Source organism: Lemur catta, chromosome 1 (genome assembly GCF_020740605.2).
Source record: "Lemur catta isolate mLemCat1 chromosome 1, mLemCat1.pri, whole genome shotgun sequence".
Lineage (NCBI taxonomy): Eukaryota > Metazoa > Chordata > Mammalia > Primates > Lemuridae > Lemur > Lemur catta.
In genome coordinates, this window is record NC_059128.1 from 106141866 (window position 1) to 106160731 (window position 18866).

Here is an 18866-nt window from a genome sequence, read left to right on the forward strand (position 1 = left end):
TACTACCATTACCCCAATTTTACAGATAAGGAAATTGAGACAGAGAAGTTAAAGATGAATGACATAAGAAAATTCAGAGAAACACTTATTTTGGGAAGTGTAAATAGGTAGGTGGGCAGGCAGATAGGTAAAGAATCAATGCCTATTCATATATTTAGAAAGAGACAGATATAGAATCAATGCATATTCATATATAGAAAGAGATAACTATTGAGAAGGTGTTTGAATGGCCAGGGTTCTAGACTTGAGGCATTTGTAGAAAATGAATAGTTAAAACTATAAGAATAAGTAAATAGCCATTTACTAAGCCATACTAAGGGAGACATAAAGAGAAATCAGTGAAGGAAATGCAGTGGTATAATTTAAGCCAAGTATATAGTGAGCTCCAGTTTACCCAATCTACTATATGGTCATACAAAAAGAAACATAAATTATAGAGAATTTAAAAATATTTGCTTAGGGACATTCCTGATATCAGTCTGAAAACTAACCATTATATTTAGGTGGCTCAGGGGTTAGTGGCCTTGCCTGGATGTCTTTATCTGCTTCCTTGCAGTTCGTGTCTTCCAGCGTCTATCTCTGGAGTTCCAGTTTCAACTACACCTTCAAACAAGCTAAAAAATGTTCTCAAAGAACACCTTCTGTGTTTTCTCTTAGGGCATCTTAGTGTGTGCCTTCCCCAGCCTTTCTTCTAGCATACATTCATTCTGCATACATTCATTCTGCAAGTATTTGTAAAGACTTCTCTGTGGGAAAGGCACTGTAGCAGGTGTGAGAAGAAGGGATGAGACAAAAATAAGCTTTACATGGTCTCTGCCCTCAAATAGCTCTCAGGCTAGATGCCTGTACAACCATGATCCATTATGCAAAGTGATATGCCATGAAAAAGAAATAGTACAATGGGATTCTAGGGAAAGAAGAGATCAGAGAAGGTTTCATAGAACTGGTGATATGTTAGCTAGGTCTGTATGTTATGTCCAGATATTTAAAATATCTGAATATATTTATACATGTACCTTTCAAAGTTTAAAAAAATCATTGATTTCAGGGTGAACAGACCTAGAGATTATCTGATTCAAAATATCATTATATGTGTTTTATATACAAGGCAAGCAAGACCCACAGAAAGATATGCTTGCTTATGCAGTACTTTCTTAAGTTTAAAAACTGGTCATGAGATTGCTTGAAGACGTTAGAGGTTTCATGGGCTTTGTCACATTCAGAATTGATCTGTTCCATCAGTTCATTTTTAACTATGCAGGAAAGTCCTTTGATGTGGTCCTTTTGGGTTTTTTGTTTTTTTTTTGAGACAGAGTCTCGCTTTGTTGCCCGGGCTAGAGTGAGTGCCGTGGTGTCAGCCTAGCTCACAGCAACCTCAAACTCCTGGGCTTAAGCGATCCTACTGCCTCAGCCTCCCAAGTAGCTGGGACTACAGGCATGCGCCACCATGCCCTGCTAATTTTTTCTATATATATTTTTAGTTGTCCAGATAATTTTTATTTCTACTTTTAGTAGAGACCGGGTCTCGCTCAGACTGGTCTCGAACTCCTGACCTTGAGCGATCCACCCGTCTCGGCCTCCCAGAGGGCTAGGATTACAGGCGTGAGCTACTGCGCCCAGCCCCTTTTGGGTTTTTAATTACTCAAGTTAATGTGAACTTTGATCTAGTCACATGGAGATCCCAGATTCATAGGACTTGGCAGTTTCAAACCAGATTTCCTCTACGGCTTTCTGGCCCATGTCAAACATTTGCTGTAAGTGCTTCCACCCAGTTTTTGCAGTAATCATGAGATAGTCTTTGTTCTCTGGGTGGAGCTGGCAAGAGTATGCAGCTATGACAAGTGACTGACAAAAACGACTACATACAAGTAGAAACAAAGCTCCCCTCTCTACAGCTGTCAATGGGATTATACTTTCAAACCCTGCAAGGACATGACCTCCTACTTGTATAGGAGTCTTGCTTTCAATCATCATGTACATGATGGCGATTGCCACTTCAAATACATAGTAGCCATAGCTCATGTCATCAAAGTCTAAAATCCCAGACACTTGATATTCAGCATCTCCACAGGCTGACTTGCTGGACTCTATTAAAATGTTATGGTCGTTAAGATCTCCATGATTGATACCTGAAAGTAGAGAAATCAGGTAAAAAATTATTGAATATCCCAATCATTCTCTTTCCATTCTCTGCCTTAGGCAAGGCCATTCAAATAATTTGATGAGCAGTCGGAGATAAAGGGCCAAACCATATTTTTCTTGAAATAAAATAATTTCCTCTGAAAAGGATAAAAGGAGTTAATTTTGGGTTTCTGTTTTTGCTTTTGCTTCTCATCAATACAAGGCCAGAAGATGGAGATTGCAGTCCCTGCACATAGCTGATTTTGGCTATTGGAAGAGTAACATGAAAAGGGGTACTGCTCAAAACCAGAAATGTTTCAAAAGAATATAAACATAATCATATTATTATAAGAGGCAAGGGGTTCTAGAATGGACCAGATGTGCCTTTATTTTCACCTAGGTTTTCCAAAAAATTTTTCTGATTACAAGGTAATTCTGAATTTCCCAATTTTTTTTTAAATTTTTTTTTTTTTTTTTTTTTTTGAGACAGAGTCTCTCTCTATTGCCCAGGCTAGAGTGCCATGGCGTCAAGCTCACAGCAAGCTCAAAGTCCTGGGCTTAAGCAATCCTTCTGCCTCAGTCTCCCAAGTAGCTGGGACTACAGGCATGCACCACCATGCCCAGCTAATTTTTTTTCTATATATATTTTTAGCTGTCCAGATCATTTCTTTCTATTTTTAGTAGAGATGGGGTCTCGCTCTTGCTCAGGCTAGTCTCGAACTCCTGAGCTCAAACGATCCTCCTGCCTCGGCCTCCCAGAGTCCTAGGATTATAGGCGTGAGCCACCGTGCCCGGCCTCCCCAGTTTTTTGATTACTAGAATAGGTGGTGATATTTTAAGTCACACTACTCAAAGTGGGGTCTGTGGCCAGTGTTGGTCTACAAATGTTACAGGTCTCCATGAGTTAAGAACAGAAATTGAGAGTGTTTAGAAGATTTTATAGCAATTTGACATCCAAAAGTGTGATCAGTGGCTTTGTTGCATTGAACAGAGAGTAGACCAGTTTGAGTTCTGTCAAACTTGCATGGTTAGTGACATGTGGCATGAGCTGTGAATTAATCATGTACAGTAGGACCATGTGCTAGGCTATGATGGGTTGGGGGTGGGCGGGGGAAAAACCCTAAACTTGTCTTTTACAATGGATAGTTTGAGAAGCACTGATGTAAAGCACTAAAGATGGGCATGTCCATGAGCAGTAAAGGTCACATACGTTCTAATAAGTACATAATTTTAACTTCTAAATATAATAGAGATATTTTCTGTATGATTAGGCTTACACAAATCATACTTAAGTAATGTAGCTCATTGAGTGGCATATAGGAGCAATGAACATTACATCACAGATTTTAAACTATACATTCTGAAATTGGGATATATCATACAATTGACTCAAAATATTCAAAGCAAAAATTGATAGAAATATAAGCAAAAAACAGACAATCCACAATCATAGTGGGAGATTTAAAATATACTTTACTTAGTAATTGTTACAACAAACAGACAAAAAAATTAGAGAAAGGCATAGAAAATTTAAGCATGATTAACAAACTTGCCCTAATGGGCATATATGTAACTCCTTACCCAACAATTTAATACACTTTCTTTTTAAACACACATGGACCATTTATTAACATTTATCAAATAGGGCATCATAAAGTAAATTCAAAAGACTGGAATCATATAAAGCTATTCTGTCTAGTATGGTAGCCACTAGCCATATGTGGCCATTTGAATTCATTAAGATTAAATAAAATTGAAAATCCCATTCCTCAGTTACACTAGACACATTTCAAGCACTCACTAGCCACATAGTGGCAACTGTATTGGACAACACTGATATAGAACGTTTCCTTCATCGAAGAAAATTGTGATATAGAGTACGTTCTCTGACCATGGTGTAATTACAGTAGAAATCAATAATAAAAAGATAACTAAAAAGTTCATTCTATTTTGGGGAAAAGGATTTATACTTCTAAATACCCATGGGTGAAAAGAAGAAATCTTAAGGTAAATTACAAAATATTTTTGAACTAAATGAAAATGAAAAACTATGTTTCAGTACTGCTGGTGTGCAACTTATATTAAAGATGTTGATAGCCATATTCTCACATAAAGTACTTCAAATGGTAGGCAATGAAGATTAAGAATCTCAGAGGACATTCAAGGGCAAAAGAGCAAGACTCTGTCTCCAAAAAAAAAAAAGGAGGAGGAGATATGTGGACTCATGTAAAGCTTGGGGGGGGGCCTTCAAACGTAGCAATTTTTTTTCTTTTTTTTGAGACAGATTCTCACTCTGTCGCCTGGGCTAGAGTGCCGTGGCATCAGCCTAGCTCACAGCAACCTCAAACTCCTGGGCTCAAGTGATCCTCCTGCCTCAGCCTCCCGAGTAGCTGGGACTACAGGCATGCAACACCACACCGGGCTAATTTTTTCTATTTTTAGTAAAGAAGAGGTCTCGCTCTTGCTCAGGCTGGTCTTGAACTCCTGAGCTCAAGCAGTCTTCCAGCCTCGGCCTCCCAGAGTGCTAGGATTACAGGCGTGAACAAATGTAGCAATTTTAAGAAAACTAAAATACTATTATTTATAAAATAACAGGAACAAATATGGTAAAGTTTTAAGATTTAATAAAGCTAAATTGTACCTCTATACTTTTCTGAGAGCATGAAATTTGACAATTTAAATATTGAGAAAAATACTTATTTGATTGGGGGAATACTCACATTCTCGGAAATGACTTAATTTGGTCATTACTTCCTCCTTGAACAGCTGAATGACCTGCTCAACCATCTTCTGACTTCGGTTCTCGCCCAGGGCATACAGATATTTCTCCAGAAGAGGGACATTTTTCAGATTCCAGATGAAGTTCTCCCGATGAAGAATATTTAACTTTGGGTGATGGAATTTCTAAATCAAAAGGAAGAAACTCAGCTTCTTGACAGTTGGAGCAACCACTGCTGAGAGACCTGCTGCATGCCAGAAGACTACCCGCTCCCAAGTGGCCTGGGAGTGCCTGAAGGAGACAGCTGGCCTTCTCTCATGGTCATTGACTTGCTCATTTACATTAATCCACAAAAAGTAGTAAGACCTTCATATTTGTACAGGACCTCATAGTCTGGGGAGCACATTTCCATCTCACTAGATCCTCATAATTATATGAAGATATCCACGGCTTACAGAGGAATTAGAGGCAGCTCTAAAGAACTCTGTTCTCACCCAGGTGATCTGACCTGCCCCTCGTTGCCTCTCTGAGTTCATCTTCTACTACCTTTGTTCCCTCTACTCCAACCGCACTGGCCTCCCGGCTGTTCAAGGAACATGCCAGGTGTGTTCCTACCTCACAGCCTTTTGCATCTGCTGTTTCCTCCTCCCAGGATGCTCTTCCCCAGGTATCCACATGGTCAGTGCCCTCATTTCCACCAGGTCTTTACTCAAAAAACACCTTTTCTGTGAGAGCTTCCTGCCCACTCCATCTAGAATTTTGTCCCTTTCTCTAGTATTTTGTATCCCTTTTCTCTGCTTATTTCTTCTACTTAGCACTTACATTCGTTTAACATTTGCCATAATTCACTAACTTATTTTACTGTCTATCTTCACTAGAATATTAGCTCCCTGAGGGGCAAGGGCTTTGTTTTTTGTCTGTGTTGTTCACTATCATACCCCACACCGAGAACAGTGCCTGGTACCTCGAAGGCACCACTCAAGCCACATTTGCTGAATAAATGGATGTTCTTAGAATAAAAAGTTCTGGAATTGGAAGGGCCTTTAGACTTTGACCACTTGAGGGATAATGATTTGTTACTATGGAACTGAGGGAGGACACGGGTCTTCTGACTTATAGTTCAGACCTCTTTCATAGAGTGAGTGCTAGAAGGTGCCTTGGTGGTCACCCAGTGAAATATCTTTCAAATATTTTTGACCATGACTTGCAGTAAAAAAATATATATATATATATATATAACAGGTTAAGCACATGGCTCACGCCTGTAATCCCAGCACTTTGGGAAGCCAAGATGGGAGGATTGCTTGAGGCTAGTAGTTTAAGACCAGCCTGGGCAACATAGCGAGACCCTGACTCTACAAAAAATGAAAAAATTAGCTGGTCATGGTGACAGGCATCTGTAGTCCCAGCTACTTGGGAGGCTGAGGTGGGACGATTGCCTGAGCCCAGGAGTTTTAGGCTGCAGTGAGCTATGATCGCCCCACTATACTCCAGCCTGGGTGACAGAGTGAGACCCCATCTCTTTAAAAAAAAAAAAAAATATATATATATATATACACATATATATACACATACACATATATACACACATATAAAATATATATTATATATATACATACACACATCACAACCCAGTGTATAGGCACATACACATATAAAGAAAAAAAAATCTCGGCTGGGCATGGTGGCACACCCCTGTAATCCTAGCATTCTGGGAGGCCAAGGCCAGAAGATTACTTGAGGCCAGGAGTTTGAGACCAGTCTGAGCAGGAGCCAGACCCTGTCTCTATAGAAAATAGAAAAATTAGCCAGGCGTCATGGCATGCACCTATAGTCCCAGCTACTTGGGAGGCTGAAGAGGGAGAATCGCTTGAGCCCAGAAGTTTAGGGTTGTAGTGGGCTACGATGACATCACTGCACTCTAGCCTGGGCAACAGAGTAAGACTCTGTCTCAAAAAAAATAAAAAATAAAATAAAAATAAAATAAAGAAAAAGGTCTCAGTAAACAGTACTTAGACTGTTGCATGTGACGTATTCTGGTGTTTTATATTGTATTCTATTTCTTTTTTTAAAAAGTTGCTCTAGGCTGGGTGCGGTGGCTCATGCCTGTAATCCTAGCACTCTGGGAGGCCAAGGCAGGTGGATTGTTTGAACTCAGGAGTTTGAGACCAACCTGAGCAAGAGCGAGACACTGTCTCTACCAAAAAAATAAAAAGAAATTATCTGGACAACTAAAAATACATAGAAAAAATTAGCCCGGCATGGTGGTGCATGCCTGTAGTCCCAGCTACTCGGGAGGCTGAGGCAGGAGGATTGCTTGAGCCCAGGAGTTTGAGGTTGCTGTGAGCTAGGCTGACGCCATGGCACTCTAGCCTGGGCAACAAAGTGAGACTCTGTCTAAAAAAAAAAAAAAAAAAAAAAAAGGTGCTATAAATGATCCTGTAAATTGGCTTCAACACCTACTGTCATGACCTGAAGTTTGAAAACCTTTCCCTGATGCTTGTGATATCACTAGCATATCCTTGCTACGTGGTCATGTAGCCTCTGTTTGAATACTTCCTATGGGAGGTACTTTTCATCCTTACTGAGATAGCTCTGTGTTCTTCCTTTTGCTGAGTCAAAATTTGCCTCTGCAATAATGTCCATGCCACTGGTTCCAACTGTGAGCTCTGGGGCCATTTGGAACAGGATTAGTCCTCCAGATTTTTTAAGACAGCATTCCTGTTCCCTTGGAGTCTTCTCTTCTGCAGAATAAACCTTTCTAGTTCCTTCGATGATTCCTCATGTGACAAGCTTTTGAATTTCCTTACCATCTTGTATATTAAATGCCCCTGAGGATCACAAAAAATGCTCTGCATGGTAAGCATTGAAAACACTATTAGGAGCTGTTACCTTCGGAGAGTGGGATTGTGACTAGGAATGGAGATGATGGTAGAGAGGAAAAAATTTTCATTTTACACCTTTCAATATTGTTTGAAATTTTTACCATGAATATATATTACTTTATGTTTATTTTTTATTTTTTGAGACAGGCTCTCACTGTGTCACCCAGGCTTGAGTACAGTGGCATCATCATAGCTCACAGCAACCTCAAACTCCAGAGTTCAAGCAATCCTCCTGCCTCAGCCTCCAGAGTAGCTGGGACTACAGGCGTGCGCCACAATGCCCAGTAACTTTTTCTATTTTTGGTAGAGACGGGGTCTTGTTCCTGCTCAGGCTGATCTTGAACTCCTGACCTCAAGCAATCCTCCCACCTTGGCCTCCCAGAGTACTGCAATTACAGGTGTAAGCCACTGCGCCTGGCCTATTTTTTAGAGACAGGCTCTTACTCTGTCACCCAGACTGGAGTGCAGTGGCATGATCATAGCTCACTGCAGCCTCGAACTCCTGGGCTCAAGTGATCCTCCTGCCTCAGCCTCCCAAGAAGCTAGGACTACAGATGTAAGCCACTTCACCTGGCCAATTTTTAAAACAAAAAATTTTTAAGAAATGAGATCTCGCTATGTTGCCCAGGCTGGTCTTGAACTCCTGGGCTCAAGCAATCCTCTGTGTTAGCCTCCCAAAGTGCTGGGATTACAGGTGTGAGCCACTGTACGAGGATTTTACTTTTATTTTTAAAGAAAGTAAAATCTAACATTCTTGTTGAGTTTCCAGTGGAGCAACAGTCTATTCAGGGAAGGCTCTGAGTCAGCTTCTGAAATGATGGCTCTATTAGCCCAGGTACCGACAGGAGAACAGTTCGCTCTAGTATGGAGTAATGGAAAGAACACTGGAGTTGACTCAGACAGATCTGGGTTTCATCTGGCTCTACCACTTATAAGCAGGCCACTTAACATCTCAGATCTTACTTTCCTTAACAGTAAAATTAACATATTAATACCAACCTTACAGTCATTTGTGGAAAGTAGACATGAAATAAAGACCTCACATAGAGCCGATTCTACTAAGTGAAGTATCACAAGAATGGAAAAACAAGCATCACATGTACTCACCATCAAATTGGTACTAATTGATCAACACTTATGTATGCACATAGTAGTAACATTCATCGTGTGTGGGGCAGGTGGGAGGGGGAGGAAGGGATGGGTACATTCACACCTAATGGGTGTGGTGTGCACCATCTGGGAGATGGACATGATTGTAGCCCTGACTTGGGTGGGGCAAAGGCAATATATGTAACCTAAACATTTGTAACCCTGTAATATGCTGAAGTAAAAAAAAAAATGAATTAAAGGTATCCAGATTGGGGGAAAAGAAGCCCTCATATATATAGACACTCAGTAAATGTTTGTTAAATATCAATGTTGCACCTGATTTGCCTGACTTTTCAGGCCTTTCTATCCTTTTGGCTCCTTGGTGCAACCTGAATTCTGGTAGTTTAGTCAGTGCTCTTTATTAGTCTATCTCAGCCTCAGCCCCCCTCTTGCTAGCTTCCTACTGTCTACCTCCCACCCCAGCTTCCATTTCCCATGCACCTTGTTTCCTCTAGTACAAAGCTCTGAAAACAATCATATTCATAAGCCTCCTCTATATTTTCTTCTTCCTCGAAATTAAATGAATCTTCTGAGTTTGACTTCCAGCCCATCTGTGGACCAAGCAGCAACCAAATTCCAGTATGGACTAGTTGGTTCCTTCACTTGTGAACGCCTCAGTTCTGGCCCCTGCAATCTCCTGTCTATCCTGGATCTCGTAGGCCTGCCCAGCTGCTAGAAGCTTCAATGGCCCAACCATGTCCCCAGCAGAGCATTCATAACCTCTGCCACGCCTACAGAAGGGGTAGAGAACCTGTGGCCTTGGGGCCATGTGTGACCTTCTGCATCCTTGAGCGTGGCCTTTTGACTGAATCCAAAATCCCTTTTATTAAAGGGATTTGTTCTGTGAAGTTTGGATTTGGCTGAGGGCCATTTGGAACAGGATTAGTCCTGTTTCAAATCTGGAGAGCCACATGTGGCCTTGAGGCTGCAGGTTCCCCACCCCACCTAGTACTTACAGAAAAACTAAGAACTTACCCCCTGCAAAGGCATGGGGTGAGGTTAGGTGAGGGGATGAGCCATGGGAATACTCATGATAAAGTGCTTTGCAATACCAAGTGAAGAATGTTTTTCTTAGTTCCCTCCAGAGCTCCCCTGTTTCCTGTAAGACAAATTAAAGTAAGTTGCACAGCACAGCACAGCAAGTGGCTAACTGCACAGCAGAACGCACTGTCAGCAATGATGTGGTGCTGTCTCCCTCTGAAAACTGCATTTGTCTTTTCAGAATATAGCAAGAAAAGCTGAAAGTTCAGTGGCAATAGTTGTACAAATGAAGCCCACAAATAGAGTAGAAGGAAAGGTTAATGATAAACAAGAACTCTGTTATGTAATAGACAGTCATTTAAATAGCTCATTTAGTAGGTTTAATTCTGAGGAAGGTAGAGAGACTTTACTGAGCACTACAAACAAGTCAAAGGTTTTTCTATAATAAATATGTGAAGAAAGCTTCCTAAAAATACATTAGAACTATTTAAATCCAAATTATGCTAATATTCACAAATGAGCATTTTAACAAATATCCACAAATGGATGTGCTTAAACTTGACTGAAAACTGTTTTAACTGAAATGCTTAATATGTTACTATGCAAACCCTTGCACGGCTCAATAAATGTTTAGTAAATGAATACAGTGCAATGTGAAAGGGTGATTATAAGCACTGAAAAAGATCTGTCAGTTTGTAAACACTTACTGAGCACCAAGTATGCCCCAGGGGCTATGGGCTAGTGTGGTCCTGGACTCATGAAATAAATGGTTTAGTGAGTGTCATCTCTGGATGATGGGATTACTAGTAACTTTTAATTTTTCTTTGTATTTATATCCAGTTTTATTCAAATAATGGATCATGGAAGGGTTTTTAATCAGAAAAGAAGGTTACATTGTTTCTATTTGAGGATGAAAGGATAAATGAATACTATTTTGACTGCAACATGGACTTCAATTTCTGGCCAAGAGGGAGTAACAGGGAGTGGGTTTTTCCTCCTGCGTGAAAAAGTTAACACTGGTTTTCAAGTTGTTAGACATCAGGCAATGAAAGATGGTGATCCCTGAGAGATGGAAAACAAACAAAGGGCTTTATCTGGAAAGCAGTGAGAAGCCACTGAAAGGTTTTAACAATGGAAATGACATGGTCAGATGTGTAATTTTAAAAAGTCACTCTTCGGGTGGGGCAAAGGCAATATACATAACCTAAACATTTGTACCCAAGTAATATGCTGAAATAAAAAAAAAATTTTTAAAAATGGTCATTTTCAAATGGCTTTAGATTTTTAAAGAGCAAGGATATTGTGCTTTTCTTAAATCAAATAAAAAAACATGATATACTATCAAAAAAAAAGTCACTCTTGACTGGTATGAAAAATAAATTGGGGGAAAGACAACTAGATGCAGGAAGTCTACAGTGGTACTTCAGTGAAGCTAGGATAGTTGAGGCAGGAATGGAGAGAAGGAGATGGAATCTAGAGACATCTGAGAGGTAGAACTGACAGGATTTAGTGAGTGATTGAAGTGTTTTACTCATACAAACTGTAATTTTTTTTTTTTAATTTTAGACAGGCTCTCTCTCTACGGCCCAGGCTGGAGTACAGTGGTACCATCATAGCTCACTGTGACCTCAAACACTTGGGCTCCAGAGCTCCTCCTGCCTTTGCGACCCGAGTAGCTGGAACTGTAGGTTCGCGCCACCATGCCTAGCTAAGTTTTTAATTTTTTTTATAGAAATGGGGTCTCGCTCTGTTGCCCAGGCTGGTCTTGAACTCCTGGGCTCAAGCAATCCTCTTGAGTTGGCCTCCTAAAGCGCTGGGATTATAGGCATGGGCCATAGTGCCCAGCCCTGTAATTACTTTTTAAAGCATTTATCTGTCCCCCTGGAACACATTCTAGGATAGGGTCTATGTCTTATTATTCAACCAGTGCTTGGCACATAAAAGGTACTTAGTCAATGTTTGTTGAATAAATGAAGATGTTTTATGGGTGGGTCTGAAAAATACCATGATTTATTTCTATAGGACAAAAACATACTTTAACACAAGTCATTTTAACCCATTTGCAACTTAGCTATTGCTTCATACAGAGCTCCAGCTGATTATACCTTATCTGGATGAAAACTTCAGGTTTCAGTTTGTGAATAGAGACTGTTTTCAGTGAGCAGCATAAAAAATATCATAAATTTCTAAGAACAGGAAATTTTGCCACTATGCCAGTAAAGTACAGACCTCGGCAGAAGGTAGCCTCACTGTCATAAAATGTATGCACCTAGGACCCCATTCCCTTCACAGCATATCTTAAGAAGCACCAGACAGAAAAAGAGAATCTGATCCTGAGTTTATTTAAAAAAGAGAATAACACACAAAAATCCCTTATAAACAAAATGAAACCCCAAATCTTACCTCCAGCGTCTTATCCAATTTGGCAGCTAGCCTTCCAATTTCATATAATAGCTGGGGGCTGATGGGAACCTCAGCTATGGGTCTTCCTGGGAGGTAAGTCAGCAGCCTCACCAAGTAGCTTTTGATCTCAGAGCCACTATCTAGATGGATAGAATGATATATCCTGTCAACTATTCTGGAAAAAAAGTAATGAGAAGCTATTCTGCCTATGATGTCATTATTATTGAAAAGAACAGAAATTACAGAACAAGAGAAAAAATGTGCTAACCTAAAACAATTTGGCAGGATTCTATGAGGCAGGGCTGAGTGGATGAAGCAAGCAGGGAGAATAGACAAGCTTACGAACATTGGAATTGGCCATTTACGTACCGAAATTATAGCCCCACCTCTGCTGGCCTTAGCTATCAATGGAAATTACCTACTCCGGTAAATGAATCCAGAAACGCACACTCTTTCGTAAGTTTCAACTGAGGACAGTGAGATATAAAGATATGACTTCCAGAAACACAGGCTCCTTCAGGGGCAAACTGGGGTGTAGCCTGTGCTTGCAACACAGGACAATAACCACGCCTCAGAGACTACAATGGGCCTCGGGTGTTTGAAGCAATGCAAAGTAGGAAAGAATGGACGAACAATTAAGAGAGAAAAACGCAGTTAACATTTCAAACCTTTAAAACAAATTCCAAGAAACTGATTTTAGGCTGCCGCTTAGAGAACTGAATTAGGTACATCTCAGCATATTAGCATTTAGAGGTGAAAGGCGCCATCTCCCAGATGAGAATTTGTAGCCTTAGGAATTTATTAATAAGTGGTGTGTCCAAGGTTACATATAGAGTAATGACAGAGCTGGGATCTAAATTTCCTGATTTCTAGTCATATATCAGGGCACCAGAATATACAGCTGGTGTGATGAATAAAAATATTTAATTATTTTTCTGGTTTTAGAAAAAACAAAAAACATTCCCTTGATTTCCACAAGTCTCCTTCGTTACTATCCATCAGGGCCTTTCTAAGCAGCAACTTACACCAGATTCGGCTCTAACCACTTCTGTCTGAATCAGAAGCCCAATCTCCACTTAAGTGATGCTGTGGCTTCTCCCAAGCACTGAAAAACTAGCCAGGTCTACATTTGGAATATAAACCTGTTACTGATATCTCTACTTGCAACCCAAAGGCAGTGATGCACATGGATAGGTGACTGATTGGCAAATGGGTCTTTTCTTACCTACAGACACGAGAGAAGTTGTGCTGTCTCCTTTAGTCGGACACACCGAGGCTGTTGGAAACCCAGCTGCTTTCAGAAACATGATGATGTGGCTCTGCACTTCAATCAGGTCTGGGTTTTTGCTAGCCTCAGTGTTGCTGATTTTGAGGACATATTCAGTTGGGCCATCTGTACTGTCTTTGGTTCTTGAAATGTATACATGAAAGTTTTGGTCATCATAGCTAGGAAGTGGCCGGATATTGGAAACTTGTAACCCAAATACTGATTCCACTAATGCAGAGGCTTGTACCTCACTGAAAGTGGGTTTGGCAAGAGTCTCTGATTGTTGATTATCTCCACTTGACATGTCTAGGGGAATAAAAAAACAAACCAGAAAGGGGACATATAATGAATATATTTATTTAAATAATTTTTTCTCAAGATAGACCAATGTTTCTCTATACTGATTCTGTGTTTCTTTTGATGATTAATTTTTACTTATAATGTTAAAAAATAAGTAAGTAAGACCAAGAAGTAGCTGTATTGGCAGGTGAATAAAAATCCATGTACCATAACCTTTTTTTTTTTTTTTTTTTAGAGACAGTCTCACTCTGTTGCCCAGGTTGGAGTACAGTGGTGTAGACTGCACCACTGTACTGCTGGCTCGCTACAGCCTCAAATTTCTGGGCTCAAGTGATCCTCCTGCCTCAGCCTTAGGTGCACACTACCATGCCTGGCTGCTTTTTCTTATTTTTTGTAGAGACAGGGTCTTGCCATATTGCCCAGGCTGGTCCTAAACTCCTGGCCTCAAGCAATCCTTGTGGCTTGGCCTCCAAAAGTGCTGGGATTATAGGTGTGAGCCACTGTACCCAGCCACCATAAATTATTTTTGAACTTACTTCCCAAACTGAAGATATGTTCCCAGAGACAGAACACAGAGCAGGAAAGCACCTTGCTGTCATCTTCTCCAATCCCTCCTCTTCCCCATCAACTTTACAGGGGAAATTTAGGTCCTGAGAGGATAAGTGACTTGCCCACAGTCACATACTAAATTATAGTGCTAAGTCTCCAGACTCCCAATCCATGACTATGTTCTTTTGATCATCAGTCTTGGGTAAAAGATAAATTCAAATACAGTGATCCTCTAGTCACAGTTTTGTAAAATTATAAGGATCACCATCTAGCTTATCACATATATTTCTAATATAAAAATGTGGACTGATGTGCAAAGTATTGTGTGAGGCACTGTGGGAGATGAGGTTTGAGGGCTCTGTAATATTTGAAAAGTTAACTCATAGTCACAGATATCCTAAACAACAAAAAATTTAAAAATGGGTCAAAACAACAAGTTGTAAGGCAGTAAGTAATAAACTGACTTACTGCCAAAGAAAGCCTTAAGTATAAACCTGAAATGACTGAAATAACACTGAAGTGACCGAGTTTACCTTAATTTGTAAAGAATGTTTTCCACTGCTAAGAGGAATAAGGACTTGAAATAAAGATCAGTTACAAAAAATAAAGTTCCATTTGAGTTTGTGACCATTGAAATTAATATGTGCCAAAACTATGACATAGAGAGGGGAGGGAAATGACTACAGCCCAAGGAAAGATATTCTTGAGAAGATGGATCTAAGTTGAGATTTTTTATTTGGACAGACTGAGTGGAGGGCACTGTTTTCTTTCACTTGGTAATTCCACCCCCTGCTACACATACCTGGCATATTTCCTGAGTATCCAGGTATAAATCAGAGACAATGTGGGGCTTCTTCTGAACATCCTTCAGGAACCAAATGTTTAAGGTCCTTACAATCTCACCTCCCTTTTTTCTCAAAATAGTTTTATCAGTCCTTCATACTAAGTTGTAAATAATTGGTAACATCTGGGGGGGGGAGTTGCATTTTAAAGTATGACTTTTTTTTTTTTTTTGAGACATAGTCTTGCTCTGTTGCCTGGGCTAAAGTGCCGCGGTGTCAGCCTAGCTCACAGCAACCTCAAACTCCTGGGCTCACGTGATCCTCCTGCCTCAGCCTCCCAAGTAGCTGGGACTATAGGCACGCACCACCACGCCCAGCTAATTTTTCTATTTTTTGTACAGACAGGGTCTCGCTCTGGCTCAGGCTGGTCTCAAACTCCTGACCTCAAGTGATCCTCCTGTCTCTCGGCCTCCCAGAATGCTAGGATTACAGGCATGAGCCACCATGCCTGGCTTTAAGGTATGATTTTGATTGCTGTTCAGGGGATGCAGTGTTATATAAAAATCTCACAAACGGTTGCCTTTTGATGATAGAACTCAAAAGAACTGTTTCTTCTGACAGGGAAGGGGCACAAGAGAACTTTCTAAGAGGAAAATGTTCTATATTTTGATTAGGCTTTGGTTACAAAGTCATATACATTTGTCAAAACTGCACTTAAATCCTAAGTAAACTAAGATCTGTGACTCCTGCTGAATATAAAGTTTACCTTAAAAAAAGAAAAAAGAGCCCTTCTGAGAGATTGTTTAAGACAAGGAAGGATGGATCTTAAGACTTTCTTGGAGCTCCCAAAATCAGGCCAAATTCCTGTCAATGTCTAAATATCTTTGGCTCTATCACAGCAAAGGTGCAACTTACTCCAGTGTGAGGAAGGGAATGAAATTCAGGGAGGTGTACCAGGGCTTTCCTATATGACCCCCTCCCTGCCGCAGCCCCGGGACTATAGCCTGATGACTCCAGTGATAATAAGTGTGTAAACCTCAAATGCTCACCGCCCCCATGCCATCCTGTATGGCCTTCCCTGATCATCCTACCCAAAGTGATTTCTCCAGCCTCTAAACTTGCATAGCCCCTGGTGCCACTGGTTGGTTTCCACCACCTGTTATAGCTATTGTATTCTTGACAAGAGCTTCTCAGGTTTACTTTCTAACCAGAGCCTTTGTTTTCAGAAGCAAGTTATGCTGTTCAGATTTTGTTCACTAAAGATATTGTGACAAAGCCTCAATGGAGTTTCCAAACAATCTTTACACCTGAAACTTCTGGGAATCAGTATATCCTGTCACACTGTATTTGGGCTTAAGACTTCACATGGAATTTTAACATTCCTTCTGGAGATACATAAACTGGTGTAATATGAACTGAAGCATTAACTCCAAGATGAAATTCTGGAGTAATTTTCCAACTCCCAAAGTGTTAAGGATGTCAGAATAATTCTGAATTGCATAGGAATGATAAGTTCTTAAAATTGGAAGGAACCATAGAGGCAATCGGTGAAGGTCAATCTCCTTTCAAGTCCAGATGTTCCCATAGCATCCTTGAATGGGGCTTGTTAAGCCTCTGTTTGGAGAGCCCTGTTTTCGACAGCAGTGCAAAGCAATGTTGGTAGCTCTGACCATCAAAAGACAGCTAGATATAATAAAAGTTGCTGTGCTGACAGAAATAAGATATATTTTATTCCTAGCTCTGCTACTTAACCTCTGGAACTTTGGACTAGTTATGTCTCCTCTAAAAGAGAATTGCACTAGATCATCCCTAAAGTTCCTTCTAGCTCTAATATTCTATGCTTCAAAAGTTCTTTATTTTTGAGCTTAAATTTGCCTGTTGTTTTTTTTTGTAAAAGGACTCCAAATCATAGAACTAATGGCACAGATCAAGTCAGCTTCTGTAAGGAAATTAAATACAGAGAAAGAAATGTGTTTATTAAAGGCGTCTGTCTTAACCAAACGTCTCCTGTGTGTGGAGGGAGGGAGGAGGGGAATTCAAATCTTATAGGTTGTTGATCTATACATCCTACTGACAGTATTTTACTTACAAAAGAAAAAAAAGCCCTCAGGAAGCAAGTGTTTTCCAACAGCAAGGTTTGTTGCAGAATCTCACAACCTTTGTCCTACAACGGGGGGGTGGGGGGTGTTGGACCTTAAACTATGCACTTTGTGCACGGTATACCAGACAAGAAATAGAGTCATTCCCGATTCTTTCCTGTTCTCCATTCCCAAAGTGTTACAAAGTCCAGTACATTCTACTTTAGCATGTCTTCCAGATCTACCTTTCTTCTCCTGCATCCTTCCAAGGAATTGTACCCAGTAAATCTCTGCATTACCAGCATCTGGCTCGGTCCCTTTTTTGGTATTAAATAATGAACCAAGTGTTGCCTTCACTCCACAGGCTCACTAAGCTGTTCACCCTCAAGGGAATCCACGAAACAGCAAGGCGGTGGGGAATGTAGAATCCGTAGTTTTTCAAAGACAACAATGCATCATTAGGTGCTCTAAGGGTCTTCCTGCTGGGTGAAGGAGAAAGAGGGGTGGGACAGCCGGCTGCAGAGGGGTTGCTGACCCAAGAGTCAGGAAAATAAGGGAGAAGAAGGGCGCACAAGTCAGGTTCACACGTTATTATATCAGTGAGGTCTCGTGGAGCCTTAGAAATTGAGCCCACCGGATCCCCGGCCCCAGGTGCCAGGCGCCGCACCTTCCCCCTGCCAGCGTCCCCGCACAGATCTCGGGGTGGGGGGCTGGGCCCGCTGGCTCCTCGGCTGCCACGCTGTCATTCTGGGGTCCCAGCCCAGCCTTGTGGGGAAGGTGACTTGCCCGTCACTCATGCAGCGAGTCTGAGGCACTCCGGGCTCCGGACTCACAGAGAGCCTCCCTACTGTCGGGGGCGTCCCTCCCCACACCGGGGGCCTGGGGCTCGCCCCTGCTTCCCCGCCTCGGCTCACCAACAAGGAGCCGACGTCCCTGGGTGGGTCCCGCTCTCCAGCAGCCTGGTACTCAGCCCGAGGCCCAGCGCTCGCGCCGCCAGGTCTCGCCGCAGCCGCAGCGCCTCGGCCCGCCCCGCCTCCGAGCCCGAGAGCCCTGACTTCTGATTGGCTCCTCCAGGCCGCCCGCCGCCCAGTCAGCGCAGGCTACTGGGAGGCGGGGCCCAGCAGGGCCGACCGGGGCTTTTCCCGGCCCAGCCTAGGAGGGTGTGCACAGAAATTTCAGAGGTCGGGCTTCTGATTGGCTGTCTGCAGTCCCTCCTCCACCTTCTCTCGGTGAGTGCCCCAGTCAGAATCCGGCTACCTTTTCACTAACGGGACTTCTTGTTTCTGATTGGCTCTCTGAGTTCCGCCCCGCCCCCTGGGTGTGAGTAGCCATTTAGCAGGGTTTCGGCCTTGCAGTTCCGCCCAGTCCACGTAGTCGTGGAGGCCGTGTGGGTTCCTGCTCTCGGCGTTCTGAGTGTATGGGAAGGACTCGCATCCTCGTTTTTTTTTCCTCGCTGTCCCTCCGCCTTCTGGAAGCGCGTATGCCGGAGGCTGCCTTCCAAAAGCGCGGCCCGAGGTAGACTCGAGCCCATCCCAGCCCCAGGAACTGCGAGGGTCCTGTAGGAGGTTCTGACCGTCGGGTAGGACCTAGTTTTCCCTGGACCCCGGAGCGTTCGAGCCCGTAAAGGGTCTT

General features: G+C 41.9%; 1 protein-coding gene across 1 annotated transcript; it reads right to left on the bottom strand.

The window, feature by feature from the left end:
- Positions 1-1557: 1557 nt before the first annotated feature.
- Positions 1558-18252, bottom strand: HYKK (hydroxylysine kinase). Its single transcript, XM_045542071.1, has 5 exons — positions 18149-18252; positions 13484-13831; positions 12259-12398; positions 4842-5025; positions 1558-2129 (listed from the first exon to the last, which is right to left on the bottom strand). The coding sequence occupies exons 2-5, from the start codon at positions 13827-13829 to the stop codon at positions 1669-1671; spliced, it is 1131 nt and encodes a 376-aa protein (XP_045398027.1). The 5' UTR covers positions 13830-13831; positions 18149-18252; the 3' UTR covers positions 1558-1668.
- Between the last annotated feature and the right edge of the window lie 614 nt (positions 18253-18866).